This window comes from Musa acuminata, chromosome BXJ3-2 (assembly GCF_036884655.1).
Source record: "Musa acuminata AAA Group cultivar baxijiao chromosome BXJ3-2, Cavendish_Baxijiao_AAA, whole genome shotgun sequence".
NCBI lineage: Eukaryota > Viridiplantae > Streptophyta > Magnoliopsida > Zingiberales > Musaceae > Musa > Musa acuminata.
In genome coordinates this window covers 34,983,019-35,005,342 of record NC_088350.1, presented here as the reverse complement: position 1 = coordinate 35,005,342, position 22,324 = coordinate 34,983,019, and the positions used below count along the sequence as shown (strand labels likewise).

At 46.9% G+C, this 22,324-nt stretch overlaps 5 protein-coding genes across 7 annotated transcripts; 1 reads left to right on the top strand and 4 right to left on the bottom strand.

Moving 5' to 3' along the window:
• Positions 1-832: 832 nt before the first annotated feature.
• LOC135631979 (casein kinase II subunit beta-1-like) lies at positions 833-6,292 on the bottom strand. Of its 2 annotated transcripts, XR_010494566.1 has the most exons (6): positions 5,812-6,292; positions 3,264-3,482; positions 2,862-2,968; positions 2,618-2,783; positions 1,775-1,974; positions 833-1,303 (listed from the first exon to the last, which is right to left on the bottom strand). XR_010494566.1 is itself a non-coding variant. In XM_065140187.1 (5 exons), exons 1-5 carry the CDS (start codon positions 6,029-6,031, stop codon positions 1,838-1,840), a joined length of 849 nt encoding a protein of 282 aa, XP_064996259.1. In that variant the 5' UTR covers positions 6,032-6,292; the 3' UTR covers positions 1,412-1,837. The 2 variants fall into 2 exon arrangements, 1 of the variants encoding a protein (XP_064996259.1); XM_065140187.1 differs by lacking the exon at positions 833-1,303 and having other exon boundaries at positions 1,412-1,974.
• A 1,753-nt stretch (positions 6,293-8,045) lies between these two features.
• On the bottom strand, positions 8,046-9,866 carry LOC135631978 (uncharacterized). Its single transcript, XM_065140186.1, has one exon. The coding sequence runs from the start codon at positions 9,587-9,589 to the stop codon at positions 8,183-8,185; it is 1,407 nt and encodes a 468-aa protein (XP_064996258.1). The 5' UTR covers positions 9,590-9,866; the 3' UTR covers positions 8,046-8,182.
• Positions 9,867-10,638: 772 nt separating this feature from the next.
• LOC135631186 (uncharacterized) lies at positions 10,639-11,510 on the bottom strand. 2 transcript variants are annotated; one of them, XR_010494315.1, is made up of 3 exons: positions 11,144-11,510; positions 10,908-11,085; positions 10,639-10,828 (listed from the first exon to the last, which is right to left on the bottom strand). XR_010494315.1 is itself a non-coding variant. In XM_065138650.1 (3 exons), the coding sequence occupies exons 1-3, from the start codon at positions 11,324-11,326 to the stop codon at positions 10,766-10,768; spliced, it is 414 nt and encodes a 137-aa protein (XP_064994722.1). In that variant the 5' UTR covers positions 11,327-11,508; the 3' UTR covers positions 10,639-10,765. The 2 variants fall into 2 exon arrangements, 1 of the variants encoding a protein (XP_064994722.1); XM_065138650.1 differs by having other exon boundaries at positions 10,908-11,075; positions 11,144-11,508.
• Positions 11,511-14,608: 3,098 nt separating this feature from the next.
• On the top strand, positions 14,609-15,555 carry LOC135631362 (induced stolen tip protein TUB8). The gene is made up of 2 exons (XM_065138967.1): positions 14,609-14,752; positions 14,993-15,555. The coding sequence occupies exons 1-2, from the start codon at positions 14,738-14,740 to the stop codon at positions 15,407-15,409; spliced, it is 432 nt and encodes a 143-aa protein (XP_064995039.1). The 5' UTR covers positions 14,609-14,737; the 3' UTR covers positions 15,410-15,555.
• A 3,706-nt stretch (positions 15,556-19,261) lies between these two features.
• On the bottom strand, positions 19,262-21,824 carry LOC135630814 (transcription factor bHLH77-like). The gene is made up of 8 exons (XM_065138037.1): positions 20,844-21,824; positions 20,567-20,746; positions 20,407-20,472; positions 20,245-20,313; positions 20,096-20,164; positions 19,778-19,999; positions 19,607-19,700; positions 19,262-19,528 (listed from the first exon to the last, which is right to left on the bottom strand). Exons 1-8 carry the CDS (start codon positions 21,630-21,632, stop codon positions 19,506-19,508), a joined length of 1,512 nt encoding a protein of 503 aa, XP_064994109.1. The 5' UTR covers positions 21,633-21,824; the 3' UTR covers positions 19,262-19,505.
• Positions 21,825-22,324: the final 500 nt, after the last annotated feature.

The window sequence follows — 22,324 nt, the reverse complement described above, 5'->3', positions numbered from 1 at the left end:
GGGTCGAAACTCGACCCATGTGCCCTGCTCCCGATCTGCGTGCGTCAGGTGCGGGACCCGCGCTCTCGCTTATTGTTTTTTAACCGTTTGGGTAGATGGGGCGTCGCCGTCGTGGGCTCACATGTTTTTAGATAGAATGGTATATCGTCTCAGCGCGAGTCCCGTGTGCAGACTGAATCACGAAACACGAGAGCCGTGATCTTTCATTGGTCGGAAGCTGCGGCTCCCACGGGTGCGAGCTCGTTGTTCATTCAAACAGCGATCCTTTTCTACGTTGGGTGGTCCGTCGGAGACGGGCGAGCAGTCGCGTGACTTCCGGAGAGCGAGGGAGGGGGCGACGAGGAAGCGTGTTGGACTCTGCAGCGCGACACGTGGGATGGGATAAGGCGGGGTTCGTCGCCGTGACGTTGTCTTCGCGAAGGAGCAATTGTCCAAAGCCGGTACCACATGTAAAAGCGCGGCCACACATCCGAGCCACCTTCTAGAATTACCCGCACCACACACTTCAATTCTTACCCCTCATCTGTGTCACCCGTCTCGCCATCTCATCTTGTTGTTTGGTAGATGGAGCGCACGTGGGACCACCAATAAAGCCGTAATAATAATAATAATAATAATAAATAATAATAATAATAATAATAATGACACGGGGATATTTCTGTAGAGCTGTAGCTGTTGCTGCAGGATGGAGATAGGCGATGACGATAGAAAGAGAGAGGCGTCGAAGCAGTGCCCCCTCCGTTCTTATCCGTCATCGGCCGCCACAACAAACACATACATTACCTCTTCAAGCTCAAAGCACTTGGGGTGAGCCGAGAGAGTCGAACCATGATTTTTTAATTCTGTTCTCTGGTCTTTACTCGGGTGACTTCTCCTAAAAAAACAAGTGACGTGAGGTGGATAATTGACTCGTGAGATGACATGTTCATCCTTACTCACTTGACCTTTACAGGAATCTCTCTATCTCCTGCACAAGAAATGGTAAGATAAGCCGAGCCTAACTCGGTGGCTACGTCAAAGAAAAGACGTAGATGAAGTGATATCTCTTCTGGGTCACGCAGAGGATAACTACGGCCGAGTAATCGTCATCTTGGAGGATAACTACGCAGAGGATGCAAGGTTTCTGTGACCTGAGCGAAGACGATCGCTGTCACCGACGAAAGATCCATCGGTGATGAAGATTGCAGCATTTAAAACAAGATGGTCATTAAGAGTGGCATGTCGACACCTTCCACCATAGAAGGTTTGAGGGTAGCAGCCGGGCCCGGTGATGTTTCAGCGTCAAGATCAGTAGTGACCGCCACTGAGAAAACATCAGCAAATACAAGTGACAATAAATATATACAGTTTGATCTTGCTGTTTCAATTTCAGAGGACGAGGCATCATCTCAATCTTGATAGAAGATTATAATGACGAATAAAAATCATGATATATTTCAATTGCCTGTCTTTTACAATGCCAAGAAAAGGCCCAAAGATGGACTCTTCACAGGACAAAGGGAGGTCATATAACATCATAATGCCTACATCTAACCCATCAACATGAAGAGAAACATAGAACACGTTCTGCAATTAATGTAGAGTACAACATGGTGGCAGTCTAAGAACAATACACACATCGGAGGCCACAGGAAAAAAAATTGTGAGGCCGAGAGAGAGAGAGAACATGTAAGCATTTCTTATCCTCTTAGAACACATGCAATGATTCCAACAGTCCAACAAACCATGAAAAGAAATCCCAATGGATTAGCATTATGGAAAACAGATAACATACCATATCAGGAGCAGGATGAACCTGCTGTCAGAATAAAACTGGGGATGCATGTTCTCTGAGCAATTATTTAGAGCCCTTATGCAACTTGAATCCATAAACCTTTGGCACATAATGCTGGACCGTCGTTGCAGATTTAGCTGAAGGATATGTCATCAAATAAAGGTGAGGAAATGTTGTGCCAATGTAAGCACCATCCATATCTGAACAAAGTGAAGGTATCAACATCCAACAATCCAATGAGCATTCAATCTCCATACTATATTTCATGGTGTTTCATTGATGCATCAACGAGAAAATTTAAGTATGCAAGCATATGTATTTGACAAATCATCACAACCCAAATTACAGTGTTGTGTATGGCTAAAATTAACTGAGATATTTTATGACGTCACTTGAGAGATAAAGACACCACCCAAATGAGATTCCACACTTTCTTTTTCTCGATACTTTGTCCATTTGTTGCTAGATTATACTAGCCTATTCTTTGCCATCTAGCTACTTAAGCCCCTTTTCGCCCCTCTACTTCGTGTAATAAGGATTAAGCAAGCTTATATCCTGATCCAATAGCTAATATATAATCAGAGCTTCATCGGTACACTCTGTTCAGGTCATGCCTCTCATACCAATATGCATCAAAATGGCAGTATTACTGGAGATAAGGTTTTGAACCTTGGTCTTACAACCAAGTGTTCCTTTCCTCGGTCTAGTTTCCCGGTATCGAGTCCTCCCCTTAGCCCCACCCCCACCCCAACAAATAAAAAGAATGCATTCAGCGATTGTGTCCTCTAATTCCAGGCATAAAACAGTGTAAAAAAAAAATCCAAAGTACTACATAAAGGATACCACTCTGGTATTTGCATCTTGGAAAGTAAACGTCATCACATTTTGGGCAATAGATCCTTACAGATCCACTGTGGGGAATATCTGATATGCCCACTGGCAAGCATGGCTGTCCCCCACAAAAGACTCGAGGACAGCGGCCAAAGTCTGCTTTCTTGTACTTCTCATGCTGCACAATCAGACAATAAGCAGTGTCGGCACAACCATTTCGTATCTTTATAGAAATAGGTAGCAAAATAAAGTTTACCATTGCATTTAGTCCTCTGGTGGTTACAACATAACGGGCATGAATAAGACCATATAGTAACTCTGCAGCAGGTTCAATTTCACTATTTTCTTCACCATCAATGTCGCCTGGAAAACATTTTCTTGAGATTTGAAGCTAATCCATAACGAACACAAAGAACCTCAAATTTTCAAATTGAAAAGGCAATGCACAAAGTTGTGCATACGATACGACTTCAAACAACAATGTCCTGTTTGACACATTTTATTCATGTTTTGGAGCTTTATGCATATTTCATTTTCATTTGAGAGGATCATCACATAAAGTGTGTCAAACAGGACACATTGAGAAGATCATCAAATAGCAGGAAATGAATGTACAGAAGAAAAGAGCAAATTTTATAAAGTCAATTTATGAACATACCACTAAACGAGTCATTGTCCAAAATCATGTCCAAGGCATTATCATAATAGGAGATCTGTGCTTGTAGCCCGCATAAGTTGAAGTCATCTTGTATGTAGTCCTCATCAACTTCACAGAGGAACTCATTACCTCGCAACCCACAGAACCAAGATATCCATGATGAAGCATCATCATCTGAAGTACTAAGATCTGTTTCTTCAATACCAGTTTCAGATAGTTCTACATAGATGCAAAAAAGAAACAGAATTCAGTAGCTAGACAAATATTCCATGAGCAAAAGGTTACAAGAAGAAGAAAAACAAAAGACCTCTCGGATCAGAGTTCAATTCGACACATGGATGGTAGACATGCACATGTGAAAGAATGAGGGCAAGATGATCAGCCCAGGCATTGGCATAAGAAGAACTGCCTAGTTCAAAGGATCATACAAATTTACCACAGGCCAAGGAGATAAACTATGGCCTTCCAAGAATGTTTAAAAGATGACCAAGCAAGCTTTTATTTGAGGGTTAACAAGCTAAGAACTGATGCAAGGATATCTAGCCTGCAGAATCTAGGAACAGATTGTAACAAAGACAAAATGGGAACATAAAGATGATCAAGAGATCTAGGTCAGTATCAGCCAGAAGCAGTACTACAAAGATTCTGGGACATTGTCAGGCTTGGCTGGTTCCCATATAGATCAACAAATTCTGGCAGTGTGTACTGGCTCTCACCAGCACAGCCAAGCTTTGGTGGTTTCCAGCTGGTTCCAGCAAGTCCAGCCAAATTTCAAACAGTTATTGCTGGTTCATGCCAGTGTTGATTGAGTTATGTGCACTGCTAGTCTATCATGACCAATATAAGCAAACCTGAACTTCTGCAGCTGCTCTTGGGTCAATAGAGAAAATAAAGGACCTAACCAATCTGTTCCAATTCCGATACAAATTTTGTGAATATGCTAAAACAATCTTGTGAACCTTGTTCAAACAAAGCTAAAAATCTTCCAGCCACATTCCAAGGAATCCATATCATAGAGTCAATGTATATCTTAAGCAATATAGGAAGAAAAAAGAAAAAGATGAACTACTCGAGCACACCTGACGAATTTGTGATTGGTCAACAAAATCAGATTCCATCAGAACACAAAGGGATGTTTGAAGCATGCTTTCAACTGTCCTATTTCAATGCCTCATTCCTTAGCTTGGTTAAGGCTTCCAAGAGCAATAGATAATAAAGCCTATCAGGTATAAAGTCATGACAAATCCCCAGATGAAACTAAAATAGGATCATAAATTATGTAACATGTTTCTTAAACCTGGTCCCTCCAAGGAAGAAGCATGAATTCAAACTTGATCTCAGCAACAAAATTGTGTAATTCTAAAATAAGACATGTCACCTGAGACAGACGAGGAGAATGAAACTCTCTCATATGATTTTCATCATTATACTTAATTTTTGAATAATTTTCTTGTTTGTATTTTGATTTATCGAAAACATAGTTCCACAAAAGTAATATTTTAACCTTGGGTTTCATAAGGCAACATAATATTGTCTCGTCATCACGCAAGGAAACATCTATCTGAACTTTCAATGGGTCTGTTTATGGTTGATGAAGCTCCAATATGGCAATGCACTTGAGCGTGTAAGAATGGAAATTTTGTTGTTAACTAATTGGGCTGCTACATGAGCTCAATTGTGGATGAGAAATAGATATTCCATGTGTAAACACCCTAACCAAATTCCCAAAGTTGAACGAAATGGTAAGAACAAAGTTGAACAAACCCGAGTGGAATGCAGATACAAAGTTAACTATCCATTCTACCCCCTATACCAATTCCCAACCGCAACAAAAACGATGGGATAAATAGAAAAATCCAAGAGTGCAAGACAGCGCAAAAAGCACCAACTCGCATACATATACGCAGAAACCAGATACTAGGATTATCAAAATTTACCAGTGCAATTCAAGAGACGTTCTTTCCACTTTAAAAGTGTCCAAATTTGCTGCCATGAACTGAACTCCCAGCCTAAACAGCCATGGAAGCCCCAAAAAGCCATTATGCAATGCCATCAGTCTCAGATGCCTTTGAACCCATCACTAAACCTTTTTGAAGGACAACTCTTCAGCTATCTAGCAATCTAATTATTTCCAGAAACTAAAGAAAGAGATGAGTTAGGAACAAAAAGACCCCCCTACAAGGGAAAATTACCCGAACCAAACTGAGGTTATGTTAATTTGGTTGTCTCCCTCTGTCCATTGATTGTAAATTGACAAAAGCAACTAGTAGGCTGGCTGAACCTAACCATAACCCAGCAACAGCCACATATCAAAGGAACAGCAAGAAGCAAACACTCTTTCCGCAGAAGTAGTCAGAACCAGGTTAACCAACGACATGACAGCTCCCCAAATCATACCTTTTTTCCGAGTAATTTATTGATGCTACAGATCGTGAAAATTACCCAAATCAAAGACAAACATGATCGTACAAGAAGTAGAGAGAACGAGAACCAAGACATGGGCAGTGAGCAGCAGCAAATAAATAAAAGCAAATAAGCCCATCGTCACCTGGAGTTGGCTTGCTGTTCTTCAGCTTGGCCTCCTTGCTCGTAAGCTGCATCGAGGACGAGGCACCCTCCGGCCGCCTTTTGCTGCCGGCATTCGATAAAGCAACCATTAAAGAAGTCTTAGGGATCGACTCGATTGCCGAGCCCGTGCTGGGGTTAGGGTTAGGGTTAGCGTTGGATCTCACGGCTCTGTCGCGAGGAGTGGAACCCGTCTTCAACATCTCCACCTTCGCCTCCGACTACTAATCTATCTTTTCAGGTCTAATAGCGCCACAAAGCCGTCGCACCGGCTTACCGTTCCGAAACCCCTACGCAGACATATCTTTGGAAATGGAGAGAAGGAGGAGGGGCACTACCTCCCCCGCCAGAGGAGAAGAGGAGCAATCTCGATCGCCTCCTTCGGCCCCAACCCTAGCCGCGACGGACGGAAGGGGATGTGCCGTCGCTTGGGTTTTGGGCATTAGAACGAGGGACGAGGTGACTTCGAAGAAACGGACGGCGGATCTTACGAGGTCACTTGATACCGACGCATGCGGGAAGTGGAAACGTGGATGAGATGTGGTGGTGAATGCAACCTGTTGGCTGTCCGGAACTAATTACAGGATAAAAATAAGTATTATTGCATATTCCTTCAATTATTTCTTTTAAAGACGTCCTCAATTTTCTTTGGTCAAAATAATACTAAAACAAAAGAAATAATCCTTAAATTTTAACCATTTATTAGATCAGAGAAATCTCATGTCGTCATAATCACTTGACGTGTTGTTGATGTCATCCGCCTCGGCGGTGAGCTTGTCGTTGCACGGCTGGTAGAAAGAAAGCAGTTTATGCGTTCGAGGAAATGCCGATGAGAGGAATCGAGCATTATTTGATCGACTCACAACACACTAAACCAGGGTTTTTGCAAGGAGGGCAGGACATCCATCATAACTCCTTTGTCTCTTTCGCCAAAAGCCTGCGAGAAATTTCTAGGTAAATATTTATATATATATCTTTCCCTAGATCAGTGTAAAATGATCAAACACATCCTAACATTCTGATGTTTGACATGGATATAACTGGTTTTTTCCGAAGATATTGATAGATTTAGAAGCAGGACAGCGTCTAATTGGCTAATTAAAACATGGATTGCGGAGCATACCATTTCATCATCCTGTTGTCTTCTTCTCTGTCTTTGTACAGGGAGATGCTCTGCAGGGCCCCATGAATCTGCACCACTAAATATCCTCAGCTGAGCTATCGGACAACCACAGCGGCGGAGCTGCCATCGATGAGCTGGTTCATTCATTTCTTTGCCGTTTTGGGCTCGGACAGGGACACCCGACATGGAACGCGAAGATTCACAGAACACTGTCTTCGCATTGCCAACGCACAAGCTCATAAAGTAGCGCTGCTCTCTTGGAACATGAGCCATGTGATGTGGACGGAAGTCCCGAGCATCAAACCGACATGATGCTACGGCCCGGCGACCACTGATCTCCGACCCTTTTTCACGTTCCGTCACGCATCAATCGATGCCCTTCGGTCTCTGCATCCTTTTCTGGCTTCTTCTTTCTCTATCAGTGTAACAACTCTGTTCTCTGACTCCGTAGCTGCAGAATGCCTTTCCTCGGCAGGAGATGATAGACCGCGGGGAGGAAGCAGGCGCGAGGGTGGCATCAATGTGCTTGTGTCAGCCAAGTGGAAGCAGTTCTCGGCGGTGGACTTGATCTAACATGCCGACTCGCACATGGTGGATTCGGCTCTTCTTAGTTGGAAGACAGAGACTCTGCCTTGGGTCAACCCTGGATTTGCAAGTGCCACCGCGTAAACAAGCATCACATGCGTCGTTAATGGCAGTAAACGGAATTCCTGGGGCTTACAAAGGTGCACTACCTTTTGTCTTCTCATCGGTGGATAGTTTACGATCAATCACGGAGGGAAGAGGCCAAAGCTCCAAGTGCTGCACCCAGTTGGGCAATGGAGACGGCATGTGCTCCATGACAGCGTACTGCCCCTGTCTCATTGACCGAGCTAAAGGACACAGCCCAAAAAGACAAATGCTTTCGAGGGCACGCAGGGCGATGGAGACTGCAGCTGTTGGGGTGACAGAGAGGAAGGCGAAGGCCTCGCGAGCACTCAATGCTCCCCTGCTTCGCTCGGCACCGCGACAGTCTTCAGGTGCATTCTCGAGGGATAGGGCGGTCCGAGAGCTACATGCAGCAGCAGTACGAGTCCACCGTGACACTATTTCACCAAAATATTACACCGTACAGCCTCACAACATTTGCATGGGAAACCGAGAGAAGAGAAAGATCGTAATTATTAGGCTGTGGAAGCCAGAACAAATCGATGAACACCGCTTAATTGGCTGAACAGAGGTGTGTGGTTTGCTAACTTCCGACGGCAAGAGATGATGGATTAGCAGCGAGCTTGTGGCCTTTCCTGCTGCTGCTACCACCGTCACTAACCATTTTGTTGCTGCCATTGATGGAGGAGATGAAGTTGGTGGCTGGCGCTGCAGAGGCAGCAGCATTGTTGATGGCGTTAAGGGATTTAGAATAAGGCTTGAACGCCCTCATTGGGCTCGCCAAGGCCCACCCCCAGCTCCGCGTCCGGCCTCCTCCTTGAGCGGCGGCGGCGGTGGGCCTGGTGGCCGCCGGGATCCTACTGCTGTCGTCGAAGCCGTCGTCGGCCGTGGCCGCCGAGAGCCAGTAGAAGGACGACATCATCCCAAAACCACCGAAGAGCCCTCCACAACTGACCCGCTCCCTCACCGTCGGACGCAGCTGCTCCCCCTCGTTGTCGTGATGTTCCAGGTTGAGGACGGCCTTGGGCTTCGCCTCGCGATGGGACTCGACTCTCCGGAGAGTACAGTCGCCGAACCCGGTGGAGATGCGTTCCAGGAAGTCCCCCGAGAAGCTCCTGCTGCCGCAGCCCACCGATCTGGACCGGGCCACCTTCCTACCGAACGAGGACGACGACTGGCTGCCGCACGGGCTCTCCGCCTCATCCACGCCGTTCACGCCTTGCATAGGGCCGGCGGTGCATGGGTCGTCTTGCTGATTCTGCTGCTTGTCGCTGACGTCCCTGTCGCCTCTTCCAACCGATGAGGATGAGGTGGATCTCCGCCTGTTGACGTTGCTGCTGCTACTGCTGTTGTCGTTGGTGATCGAAGAAGCGGTGTGTGTGGAAGAGGCGGACGAGAGGTACAGAAACGACCAGAAGCTCTTCTTCCGTGGGCTATCCGCCACCGCTGACTCCCGAATGCCGCCACCACCACCACCACCACCCTGCACGAGGCCTCCACCCGTTCTCGGCGCCACAGACCTGCTTCGGTTCAACACGAAACCGCCGTCGTTGCGCGCCGACGCAGAAACGTCCGTGTTGCTAGTCGTGGTGGCGACGGAAGCCATCACCTTCCTTCCACCGTTCCCATAGCCGCCGCCGCCGCCGCCGCTCTTCTTGTTCTTGCTGTGGCTGGCGGCCAGAAAGGGGAACTTGGTCCTACGTCCACCACCGGCCGAACCGGCACGTGAGTAGCCGGATGCAAACCCGACGCCTCCGCCAACGACGACGCCGGCGTCGGAGCGTAAGGAGGTGGGCGAGGACGATGAGGAGGAAGGGGCAGGCTGGAGGGAGAAGAAGGGGGTGGACTTGGAGGATGAAACCAGGTTGCCCAGCTTCTCCTGCAAGCAGAAGGCGCAGACACCTCCGGGGTTGCTACGGTAAGGGTGGTCCACGCACTGCATGTTCTCCCCCATGTCGTCCACAACTCCTACCACCGCTTTGTCCCCCATCTTCCTCCTCCTCCTCCTCCCTGCACCTCCTGTCTCTCTGTTGGATCACCCTTCTTAATTAGAGAGAGAGGGGGGGTGGGGGGGGGGGGGGGGGGAAGGAGAGACTTTGTCGTCGTAGTCCGTACGTGCGGGCTTAACCTTTGTCTGCCGAGGTCCACCTGCAAGCCTCTTGCCACAGAGAGAGAGAGAGAGAGAGAGAGAGAGAGAGCACCCGAGAAAGAGAAGGAGAGGACAAAGTGGGGAGGGGGGAGCGGAGGAAGAGAGGGAATGGACCGCTTACAGGAAAACAGAGCGGAGAAGTTGCGTAGCGGGACGGATTATAAGCTAATAGTATTAGGACATGGGAAGTGGGGCCGGAGTCGCCTTGGCACGTGGTTCCAAGATATTCGCACCCAAAAAGAACGCGGAGATTTGACCACCGGCGGCGAAACAGGCGGTGGCGCTGGTGCACGAACCGGTCCTCTTCCAGGCCGGACCGGGCTTCATCCGGCCCACTTTTTGTACAATACTTTATTGGCATTGAACCGATTACTTTTCGTGAGACGTACAATACTTTATTGGCACTGCACCGATTACTTTTGAAAGCTATGAACAATCGTGAAACGACGGTAAAAGATTATGCTCGTAAGGCTCGTTGCTAAGAGTAATCTTGACGTTCGATCATAAGGCTCGTTGCTAAGAGTAATCTTGACGTTCGATTGATTATATACAACAAGAGGTTGAGATGGTTGACGTATCCTCACACAATCTAATTTCTTCGGTATCCAAAGCTAAAATGGCTACGTTTTGTGCATGAGACTTGTGCGAGCTCATGACAAGGAGGTGGACTAATGCCTCGGAACACAAATCTTATGGGGGGGGTGAATGGGGCCATGATAAAGACGCGATGAGTCACTGTTTGCAGTGGTATGCTGTCTGTTGACCGAGCTTTTGAACGTTCGATTCGTTTCTGTGGCAGAGAGGAAGGTCAAAAGGCCTCTTGCTTTTCCTTCTTCTCGCTCCTTTCTCGGTAAAGCAAGCATTCCACAAGCCTTTCAAATGCATGAAAAGAGACAGAACAAAGGCAGTAGTACTACCCACTACAGTGAATGATGTGACACTGTCTCACGATACATCACATCTCCCCATCGACCGGAGAAGAATGAGTACAGCTAAAACTCTGCTTCATCTTCCTCCTCAGGTGACGCAGCTGAGTCCCAGACATGCCGGCCACGGACTCCTCAGGAACCTCTTCTGCACCTGCTCACAGCAAACGAGAGTTCAAAGATAGCCATGCGGCGTACAAGTTAGTGGGAGAGGAGACGTCTTCGCTGCCTACCCTCTTTGGCTTCTGGTAGAGGAGCTCAGGTGGGATCTTGTACAGGTCCTCGTCCACCGCCTTGGGAGCTCTTCCGGGCCTCCTTTGGCTGCTGTCTTGTGGTGTCACGCCACACCCCCTCTCTTGCTTCCTCCGCTGCTTCTCCCCTTTCCCACCTCCCTTCTTCACCTGAAGCACTCTAAAACCACCGTGAATCAAGGGCTGAAATGGGAAGAAGAAGAAGAAGGCTGAGGTACCTCGCTGTGGTAGCCAACTGGTTTCACCGGGGCAGCTTCCGGCTTACAAAGCTTATCATCTCCACTCAAACACTGGTCTCGGATCAACCCGGCCTGCGCTGCAGATTCGAAGTACTGGGTGATGGGAAGCTCGTCGTCGTAGTCCCAGTTCCCAAATGCCGGAATCCTCCTCCTCCTCCCCATCCTATCCTTCCAACCCAATCACACTCCGACACTAGTGTAATATATGGACTTGATCAGCTTGCAGCAGTTGCTTTGACAGGAAGCTGGTCACAGTAGAAAAAGAAGAAGAAGAAGAAGAAGAAGAGAGGTAGGGAAGGGTCAGAAGGTTTGGCAAGTCTTAAGGCACAAGGTCCACGATATCCATGGCTTCGCCACACTTCCCCATGACTGCTCACGTGAAACCTTAAGCTTGGGGGTCGGGGTTATTACGCCGTCCACATGTCTGGTAGCACGCCATGAGCGACGTCGACGTCCTTTCACACGCTCATCTACAGCAGTAGATCCAATGATCGTCCACGGACTATAAAAACAACTGCGATCCGAGTAACCATGTGATCCAGTAGGACTACATATCTATCTTCCACAGACTCTGCTGAGACTCCAATCGAAGTGAGAATTGCATGGTAACTTAATGACGGGGGACTGTGAGTGATTTGATCGAACGTGATGATGTGAGGTTTCATTAAGAACGGAAATCTGCCAAGCTGACAACCCCCATTCATGGCGTATTTATGTGGGTGGGGGTGGGGAGATCGACAAGGAATTCAGTGCTTCCATCACATTCGATACGGGAGAAGTCACGTGATGTCGGACTGTAGCTGAATCCACTTTGCATCTCTTCTCTGATATATTTATAGAGAGAGAGAGAGAGAGAGAGAGAGAGAGAGAGAGAGAGAAAACATTTAATCCTTAATAAACGTGTTTGGTGTACCACTAGAGTAATGCCTTGGAACGAGACATGTGAGGTGAGAGACAAAGCATCAAACGATAAATAACAAATGACATGGTTGACCTGCAATAGCCAAAGAGATGCTTGCTTGCTCGCTCGATACAAACAAAGTTGCCCGTGTAGTGTGAGCTCAGTGTTCATTTACCGGGATGAAAATTTTTGGCTGAGAGCAGCGAAGAACGATGTCGACAAGTTGCATTTGTACTGTTGTCAGTACACTCGGATCTCATCACCGGGGTCCGTGATTCTGTCTTTGCTCACTATTCAACGCATCCGTCTTCCCAAGTGGGAGGTCCCAATCTACACTTTGTTGTTGTGTTTGGTTGCCACTGTTCACGTGTTTTCTTTCTTACACACACACAGTTAATTTATGTCGATGCTTATCGCACCTTATTCGAGAAATAACATGATAAGCCATTCAAATAATCATGTGTCGATGATGATGTGACTTTTAGGTGCCTAAATCACATCCTTAAGGTTGCTATATGTCTCGCATATATGATCATGAGCTTCATGGTTTTATTAATATTTATCTACACACATCTTAATCAATCACTGCAGTAATGTGCAGTCACCAACTATTTTTGACAAGTTGTGCAATGCCCATGGTCGACCTCATCCAAGCCCAATTAACTTAATTGGGCCTAATTTGGACTTCAACAAGCCCACAGTCTTTCGATCCCCGATAAATAAAATTGATTCCTCATCCCCTAAATCTTTTCCCTCCGTAATTAATTTTATTGAAAATATATAATCAAAGTAAAATCCAATGCTAATCGATCGACTCAAATTATGTTTTGACCCTTTGCCGATGAATAAGGCTCTCATCAATCAATGTAGAAACTTGACTTCATTCGAAAAAAATCTAAAATTAAATTGGGATGTAGTTCATGCCAATCAAATCGAGCCGGTCGCTGTGGACGTACTCGATTCGTCCTCGTGAAAGGCGAATCAATTCTGCAACCATTGTGGTCAAGCACTCTTCGTGGCATCATAACCGGTACCAACAGAGGTCGAACCTTTTGATGGTTATTTATTGCATATCATCGAGCGCATGAGGACACGATAGAGAGAGGGAACACCGGAAGCGAGAAACAGCAGCAGTGTCCTTAGAGTGCGGATCATACGTCTCAAGCATGCCGCCGAACAGACCAACTTGCCTTCTCATTGGTCGAGCGTGTGGGTCCTTCACGATCACTTGGCTTCCCATCTGGTCTTCACTTCAGAGGTGTCCTCGGGACTTGGGTCATATGTCTTGGGCCTGCCACCAAACAGTCCAATTTGCCTTTCCATTACTCGACGACGTGGGGCCTACATGGCGAGGTGGCTGACCCTCGTTTTTGTCCGATTAAAACGCTGATCTGGCTCGTATTCCCGATCCGTGAATGTGGGTCTCGCGCGATGGATTCCCTCTTCGCTCGTGTGTTCGTCACAGAGAACCACGCCCACGTGTTACTTAACTCGTGGTCGGGTTTCCCTGGTCGGTGGCCGGGCCGAGTCGACGAACCGCACTCGGAGCGGCGTCGAGAGGGCGGGGAGGCAGACGCGGGACCCAGGGGACCCACCGAAGCAGGTCATGTGGCGTAGGCGCAGGTGGAGGTTTGGTCGGTGCCTCTTGTCGGGTCCCCAAATCCTTTCCGGGCCCCAGTCGGGATGCGCCCGGGCCGGTACGCTCGCTATCACGTGCCATCGCTCGACTCGCGCCAATCACGTCCGTCCATTCCCTGACGATGGGCCTCATCCGGACACCGTCGTCCGCGGCCGTCCCTCAGACCGGGCCCCACGGTGGGACCCGGCCCTTCACGACTCGAGCGGCGGGCGGAACGAGGTCGAACGGTCGTACGCACCCACAGCGCCGCGCGGGACCCGCCACGCTCGATCGCCAGGCAGGCCTCTCGACGACGCGGGCCCCGCGGGGAGCGTCCTCATCGCGGGCCACGAGAGGTAAGGGAACCAAGGGAGGGGCGCCACGTGGAAAGAAACCTCGGGCGTCGCGAAAGCCAGTATACGACGACGACGACGACGATGATGGCTTGCGTGGGTGAGCGGCTTTAAATTAAAGCACTCGGACCGACCGCCCCACTTGCGTCTCCTGCCCTAAGACAGGAGGATGCATCGTGCTCTTCCCTCGACTGCGATACCCTCACCCCCATTTCTCGATCATGTACGCTGTACACATTCCTTCGTCGAAATCAACGTATGAAACTGCAATAAAACATCCTTCTTTTCCTCGTACTATATATATATATATATATATATATATATATATAATGATAATTATAGGATTATTGATAATATATAATACTATTTAGTTAACAAAAAGAAAGAATAATTTGCGCTCACTCAAGAAAATACAGAATAATTGTTGTCATCACAATCAGAATGGGGGGTGCGCATATCCATCGACTTGAACTCACACTATCCCGAGGAATAGACTAAACAATTGCAAAGGTGACTGCACGTCTTTCTCCTAAAAATTACTATAATAATGGACTTCCAGCCAATTCTACGTGGCTGCTTCTCTGTAAAGCTCCTCGATCTCTCATATAAATACCCTCACCACCATCCCCACTCCTCATCCCATCCTCTTCCTCCTCCCTCTCATTCCTCCTCCGTCTGCTGCTCCTTTCTCGCCCGCTACCATGGCTTCGGTCGAGGTGAGCCTACGTAGTCTGCGGTGATCTCTGTCTGTAAGCTGAAACGGATGAGGAGATCTGTTCTTCTTCTATGCTGTAAACTACAAACTGATTGAAATATAGTGAGACTCTAAAAAAAATCTATCTTGCGGATAACCCAAACATTTAGAGCACGGAAGTGGAGTCGATGAAGAGCTTATAACCATGGAGACGTTTGCTGTTATCATCTGATGCGGACGGCTCTATAATGCATGCGTGCAGGTGGAAACGACTACGGTTATCGAGGTGCCGATAGAAGCCCCCGCAGAAGCCGAAGCGCCACCAGCGCCGGCCGTCGAGGCGGTGGTCGAGACGGAAGCCGCGGCAGCACCCGTAGAAGAGCCCGAGGAAGAAGAAGCATCCCCGCCGGCGGCGGCAGAGGCGGAGTCGCCAGCAGAAGAAGAAGTCACTCCGGAACCCGAAGAAAAGCCCGCCGAAGAGCCTGCAGCGGCTGAGCCCGAACCAGCAGCGGCCGAGCCCACCGAAGAAGCTCAGCCGGAGGCCGAGCCGGAGGCGGCGGCAGCTCCTGCCGCGGAGGATGCCGCTGAACCCGCCGTCGAAGATCCCAAGCCTGTGGAAGATCCACCTGCGGCCGTGGAGGCGGAGGTGGAGGTGGAGGAGACGGCTGCGGCGGAGTAAGCACAGTGTGAAGTGGTGAATTGCCTGTGTGTGGTTTAGTCGGAGAGGGCGTTTGTTTTGAGTATGAGTATGTGTGCTGGTTTATTTTGCATCCGTTGTTTTCTCATTATCATTATCATTCTATTATATTATATTATATTATATTATATACTGGTTTGATTTTCTACTTCTTCTTATTGGACCTTTAAATTTTCAATTTATAGGTGCCTTATTATTCAAAAAAATGGAATCTAATTATATAAATTTATTTTTATTATATATTAAATAATGAGATACTAAATGAGTAAGCAATATATTAAATATATGTTGACTTGTATATTTATGTCTAAAACTATATGATTTGATTTATTTAATCAAGATTTTTTTTTATATTGATGGAAATCACTCATGCAATACAAATTCAGGTCGAAAATGTGGAAAACATGATTCACGTATGTCATATTGAAAAAGCGCCATAAAACAAAATGAATCTAGAATTGATAATTGACACGATAAAGTTATGTTTATTTATGTAAATATAAACATAAATAAAATAATTTTTATCCATACATTCTTTTAAGGAGATCATCTCAACTATTTGTGTCATTAGATGAAGCTATTAACACAATTTAGACTTTAATGTATGCAAGCTTGTGATTTTCGAGCATATGGAGATGAAATCTTCCTTATAATTAGATTCAGGTTACATAATATATAGACTTTACACCTGATGAGGGTAATAATGGTGATAAGATTTGGGTTGACGTCAGCTGCCCCAAATGACACCTCGCGCCTCTACCTTTGTTAACCTGACAGCACTTTATCAACACGGATCGGAACGTCGACCGAGGCACATTAACATCCCGCTCAGGCTCGATCCTTCACGTCACGCCAACGTCGATGTCAGACGTTACTAAGAGTACAATCTTGTTCCCTGCAAGCGGGCACATCAGACAATGGTAACCTTCACTATAAAAACCCTCGCGCTCCGAAGAAATGGAGTGAGGACAACAAAAAAAAACTCCCTGCGACTATTCACTAACTTGATCGTTGGAGGGATCGGGCCAAGCTCTCCCGACCCGACCTGTGTGCAGGTGTGAAGACGGAGGCCTCCCACTAAACGCCCAGACGGGGAGCCCCCTCTCGGAGGAAACAGTGACCCCTTCGCGATCGGACCACTGTAGTCGGTCTTCTGCAATCTCAAAGGTCGTCCCAGGAAGATCCCCCATCATTCGGACTCGAACCGAGCCGCGTTAGCCCCGAGGCCACGGCTTAAAGTTGTTTACACTAACAACACTAAATAGAGAAAAAAAAAAGTATACTAACTATTTTTATTAATTATTAATTATTTTTATTTATAGTTATTAGAATGTTGATATAAGTAATGATTTTTTTTATTTTAAATATTTTCCTCTTATCTTTTTTTTCCTTCTTCTAATGTTAGTTTTTTTTGTGATATATTATCATCAATATCTTATTCTCTTCGCACGCACCTAACCAGCAGAAGTATTTGATGTAGAGATCCGTTGTATCCTCGGTATGAATCACAATCTACTCATATTAGTTTTTATAAATAATATATAAGTATTAAGTCAAGAAAATAGTAAGCGGTCAAATATCAACTTAGTTCCATCTAGCAGTATTAGATTGACCCATACTATAGATTATTAGATTATGTGATCATTTATAATTAGATAAGATATATAATAAAACTAAGTGAATTCTGATGACAGATATTGATCAATAGAAAAGAAGTCCATGTTAGGATAGAATTCTTTAGGGGAGAAGTCAATCTTATCTATTTTCACACATTCAAATGGCTCTCCGTAAATATTTGTCGATGTTGGAATGAGAGTTTAGGGGTCTACGTAGTTCCCTCAAGCAATGAGCTTCTCGATATTCTAAACAATGGTAAAAGATATTTTCTATTACAGTATTATAGTTTTACATGTAAAATAGTGGAGATGATGATTAATCTGCTTATTTAGTGCGTTTTCCAGAACAGTAGCCATCAGTATCATTATACTGTTTTGGGTTATCGAATCAATAATGCTGCAGCAGCATTACATGTTGCGAGGAGTGATTGCTGCTTGCTGCAAGAGCTGTGGCTCGCCGAGGATGTGTTCTGTGGTTGACTGTGATCGTCATGTGAGGACTTCGTCGATCAAACACGATGATAAGAAATATATGGAGTGGAGCGAGTGATAATTTCCTCGTTGGTGTTGCCCATCAACGGAGATCCATTTCTGCCGTCGTGTTTGCCACTGGCAAAGAATAATCGTTCAGAAAGAAACATGGAATGTGTGGTCAGATCCTTTAACTTCTGCTATGGCCACAAACAAAAGATAGCAGTTCTTATCGACCAGCTGCTGATGTGCCAATTCATTTGGGTGTGTCATTTTCTCAGGTTAACTCACTTCTACTTTTCATAATCATGCTCTAAATCCATCTTAACAATCTTATCCACATCTCAAAAGCCTCACTTATTGTGTTGCACAAACAAAAAGAGTCACGGTCGATGACACAAAGTTGATTGATCGAGAGTTCTACTGCCAGTTGGTTGACACCGACACTTCACCACCAAAGATGTGGGAATTTTGCTTGGTTGCCCATGATAGGGACCTGATGTTGGATGGGATGGAGAAGATAGATAGTGCACTTCAAATGGAGTAAATTTACGTGGATTTATTTAGGCTACAAATTGCTGCATTACAGGTTTTACGGTCTCTTTTTTCTGAGAGTAAGATTGTGTACATCGATCGATCGATCGATCGTCTTCTTTTTCTCCTTCTTCTTCTTCCGTGATGGATGGGGGTGAAGAGTAGGAAGGACCCAACTTTTCCTTGAGGTACAGGATGATGGAACAGGGCCACAGTTCAATGCCAAGCAATGGTCTGCGTCGATTGCTACCTTGTTTCTGTTACTTTTGGTCTGGTATCGGACGCAAGGTGCTGTGGATATAGATAAGATGTTGTGTGTGGGAGGGGGCCAAACTTTGGAGAAGTGGCCACTGCTGCTGCTGCTGATATGGAATTCCACCTACACTCTGGTTGCAGAAGCTATTATCTATGGATGGAGATTTGCGAGCTTTACCTTTGCCTTCTCCATTGTTGAAGATCCGAAGGACCATCTTTCCAGCATCATGATTCAGAGCATCCGTGCAAGCAGACAAAGATGAGTCCAACAGCAGCAGCGGCAGCGAAAGAAGGAGAAAAGGGGGCATCATGAATGCAAAATGGTTTGCCGGAGAACAACATTTCACCTGCAGTGGGAAAAACTGTGAAGCTTCTCACTGTTAGGTGGGTTTGGTGAATGCGGAGTCGGAAGTGGGGGGAGGGGGAAGAGGACGCCATCGACGGCAGCTTACTGCACCAGCCAAACATCGTATCGACCCCACAGTCCCGACACCCTCTCCTTCTTTGGACCATCACCGTGAGATCCACGTCCGCCGTGAATGCTCTTGAGGAGGTAACCATTACGTAGATCAAAAGCAACTAGAAATCTGGTGATGGTTGGTTCGATTGGCATCTCATCCAAGAGGAGATGCCCTACTTTTGCTGGAATGCATCTAACCCACCGGTTTGCTGCAGTTCCATCCTTCTTCTTCCCTGGATGAACTGTAAAGCTATAAACTGAAGCAGACATCCGAACGATGACTTTTCGGCTTCGATTGATCCATGACAAACTCGAAAGAGTTTGCCAGTCTGGTCATTTCGATGCTGTTCTTATCATGACAGGATGGTCTATCTTGTATCGACACAGTAAACAACCTCGACAAGTCACTAGTCATGGAAGAACCGGGAACGAGTAATGCTTTTACTGTTAGGTGGCCCAAGTCGCATGGGTAAGACGGAGAAGACGTGGGATTCCTCGTCGCAAACAAGAATGGGAACAACTTCATTGACTCATAAATCAATCGATAGTACTCGTCGTAGTACAAAACCACGTCATCATAATGAATTCCTCCATTACAATCTTACTTGTGCTTCAAGATGAAGTCTTCACCTAAATTATGTTGCTCAGACCTACTGGTCATCCGAAGAAACTTCACGATGCTGATCCGATGTGATGTCTCGGTTATATACAGAGGCTTCTTTTCCGGGAGGAAATGAAGCTATCAGAGTTCAATCTTCATGTGACCTGCATCAGAGGATGATGATGCATCAGATCCAGCTTAATAACATGGTTAATCAAAGATCGGTGTTCCATTGCGCTTACCAGGGTAGCTTTGTGAGGAGAATGCAGGCTTTTGGTCCCGTCCATACCCAACCTGAGCGACACTCTGCAGGTCATCCTCCCAAAATTCCCCGAGCTGAAAGAGATAACATATTATTCGTCGCAAAGGCTCACTTTTAAGGCACTCCTCGATGTTATGGCTGCATCGTTTACCTGAGAGGAAGCAACTGTGAATCCATCCAGGGGAACCAGTTGCAGACTTTGAGACTGGTGCAAGGAGGACTCCAATGGATTTAAGGAGAACTGTGCTTCGAGGAGAGAAGTCACGATGCTCTGGCCAGGGGTTGCCTGAGGCTGGTGCACATTTGAAACTGCTGCGCTCGTCATCTCCGCCGGATAAACTGGCTGCGGCATCAGTCCGCGTGCCTGAAACATCTGAGTTCACATCCAGCAGCCAAATTAAGAAGGCAGGCATAGCTCGAGCTGATGAGCTCTGACGGAAGTAGAATCAAGGAGACTCTGAAAGCTTACATCTTTCGAGAGGATACTTTCCATGTCGTCTAGCTGGGGATTCAGTGTGGCCAGCTTCATGGACAGGAACTGAAACCGGAAAATTAGAATTCAGATCCAATTCCAGATTACAAGTTATGCAAAGCTAAATCCATGTACGACGTCGATACCTCGACTTGCCGCTGCAACGACTGCACGTAATTTATGATCTCATCAAGCATTACAGCTTTGCCGGTCACCTACAGTTCATACAGTTGTTAGGATCGATCACTCGAACCGGGGCTTCATGATCTGAGGCCTCCGAAACTAACGAAAAAGTGACAAGGTTATACCTTGTTGCAACCAGGCACAAGATCTTGCAGGAACTTCATCCTCTTACTGATCTTTTCTCTTCTAACCTGGTGAAATGAGGCAGTCATGAAATCAAAAATTGGAAATTCTGAAGCTAATAGCAGTACATGCCGATGAACTGTGACCGATTGTTCTTCCTACCCTCTCGGCAAGGCTATGAGCATCGGTGGCTTGTCCTCTTCTCGCCCTTACGTGGATATAGTCCTTCGGAGGCTCCGGTGGCTGTTTCCGGCCAGGATCTCCATTCTGCTCGGTCTTCATCTTACCATTTGCTTCGGCCGGTTTCGATCTCTTTGCATCGGAGTTCTCCTCCTCTGTCATCTGCATTTAGCAAAATTTTCAAGCTTTACAATCCTGGAAGACGGAATTACCACAAACATTGCCGAAAGCAGCAGCGTGGAGAGACATTTTATCATACAGTAAACGGGTCGGTGGCAGCATAAGATAAAGATGCCTCCTTTCCTTTCCCTTTTGCAGCTGCCTTCCTTTTCCTGGCATTGCTGTCCGTGACGCCTCGCAAGGACGACACCGATGACTCCTCCTGCCCGTTGCCGGGCTCCGAATCCGCCGGCGTCGAAGATCCACCGAGCTTAGACATCATCTCCATCTCCATTCGGGCAGGGCCCAGCATCCCTGCATCGCTCCCTTTCTCCGGAGCTCCCATGCCAGATCCAGTGCCCGTCTTCAGAGACTTGCTACTCGAAACCCTCGAAAGATTGGCAGGGATCACCGGGAGCCCGAACTGGCCCGGGAAACCCGCGGAGCTCCCGCCTCCATAGTTAGACAGCATCGCGGCCCCATCCGCAAACCACGGTTCGGCGGCGAACGGCACGGAATGGGCGCCCGGCATTGGATTTATCGGCATCGGGAGCGCTCCTCTGCCGTTGAGCTTTGGAGGGGAATTCAGAGGCGAGCTGTAACAAGAATTGCTGGCGCCACGGCGCCGAGAACTCGGCGAGATTTCGCCAGAGTTGCAGATGCTCCCAGTCTGGCCGACGACGGCGGAGCTGAGGGCCGACTCGAAGCCAGCGTCGCAGCTCATCGGCTGGTTCCAATTGAGGCTGAGGAGGCGCTGCGGCAGCAGGGCAGCGGCGGCAGTGCCGGAATTCAACTCCGGCGGCACCTTGGGGTCGGTGGACTGCCAGTTTAGGCCCCAGAACGCCTCCTTTTCCATTTCCGGGTGGTACAATCGAGCCGAAAAGCTCATCAAAACAATAAAAGAAGGGTTTTTAAGAGAATTGAGCAGCCCAAAAGGTGTTTGAAGAGAGAGAGAGGAGCAAAGTTAAAGGTAGAGAATAGGAGGAGAGGGGAAGAAGACAGGATGGGTGAGTGGTGGTGGCGGTGGTGATGACGAGATATTTTAGCTTTCTCGATCCCTTATTGTTGGTCTCGACACCAAAGAATCGATGAAGTCGGAGAAAGAGGTGAGGATAAGAGGAGAATATATATCGAAAGGGGACTCCCATCGTGCGAAAATGATTATTTTTCGCTTAGCGTCTAAATTTTAATTTTTTTTTTCGCAGAATATATTCTTTTATAAATAATTATTTTATCTTTTAATTCTCACCCGACTCATTTACTGTCGTCATGCCCCCCTACGTCTCTCGCATAAAAAAGGAGGGGGCCAGAGGGCCAATGAGGTTTACGGAGGTAACGACAACTCTCATGCCCCTTCATCATGTGATGGCTCGTGGGCGAGGCGAGGATGACTAACTGATCGTGGAGTGTTCATGCATGATAAATGGAGTCAGCTCGGGTTTAGGGTTATGAACGATGACGATAACTCTCACACGAGGGTTGCGATGTAGGGCAGAGACGATAATGTTCGATGAAGACAAGAGTAAAATGATATTTTCATGTAACTTGGAGTGTTCTATAATAAAATTTCAAAGTTAAAGC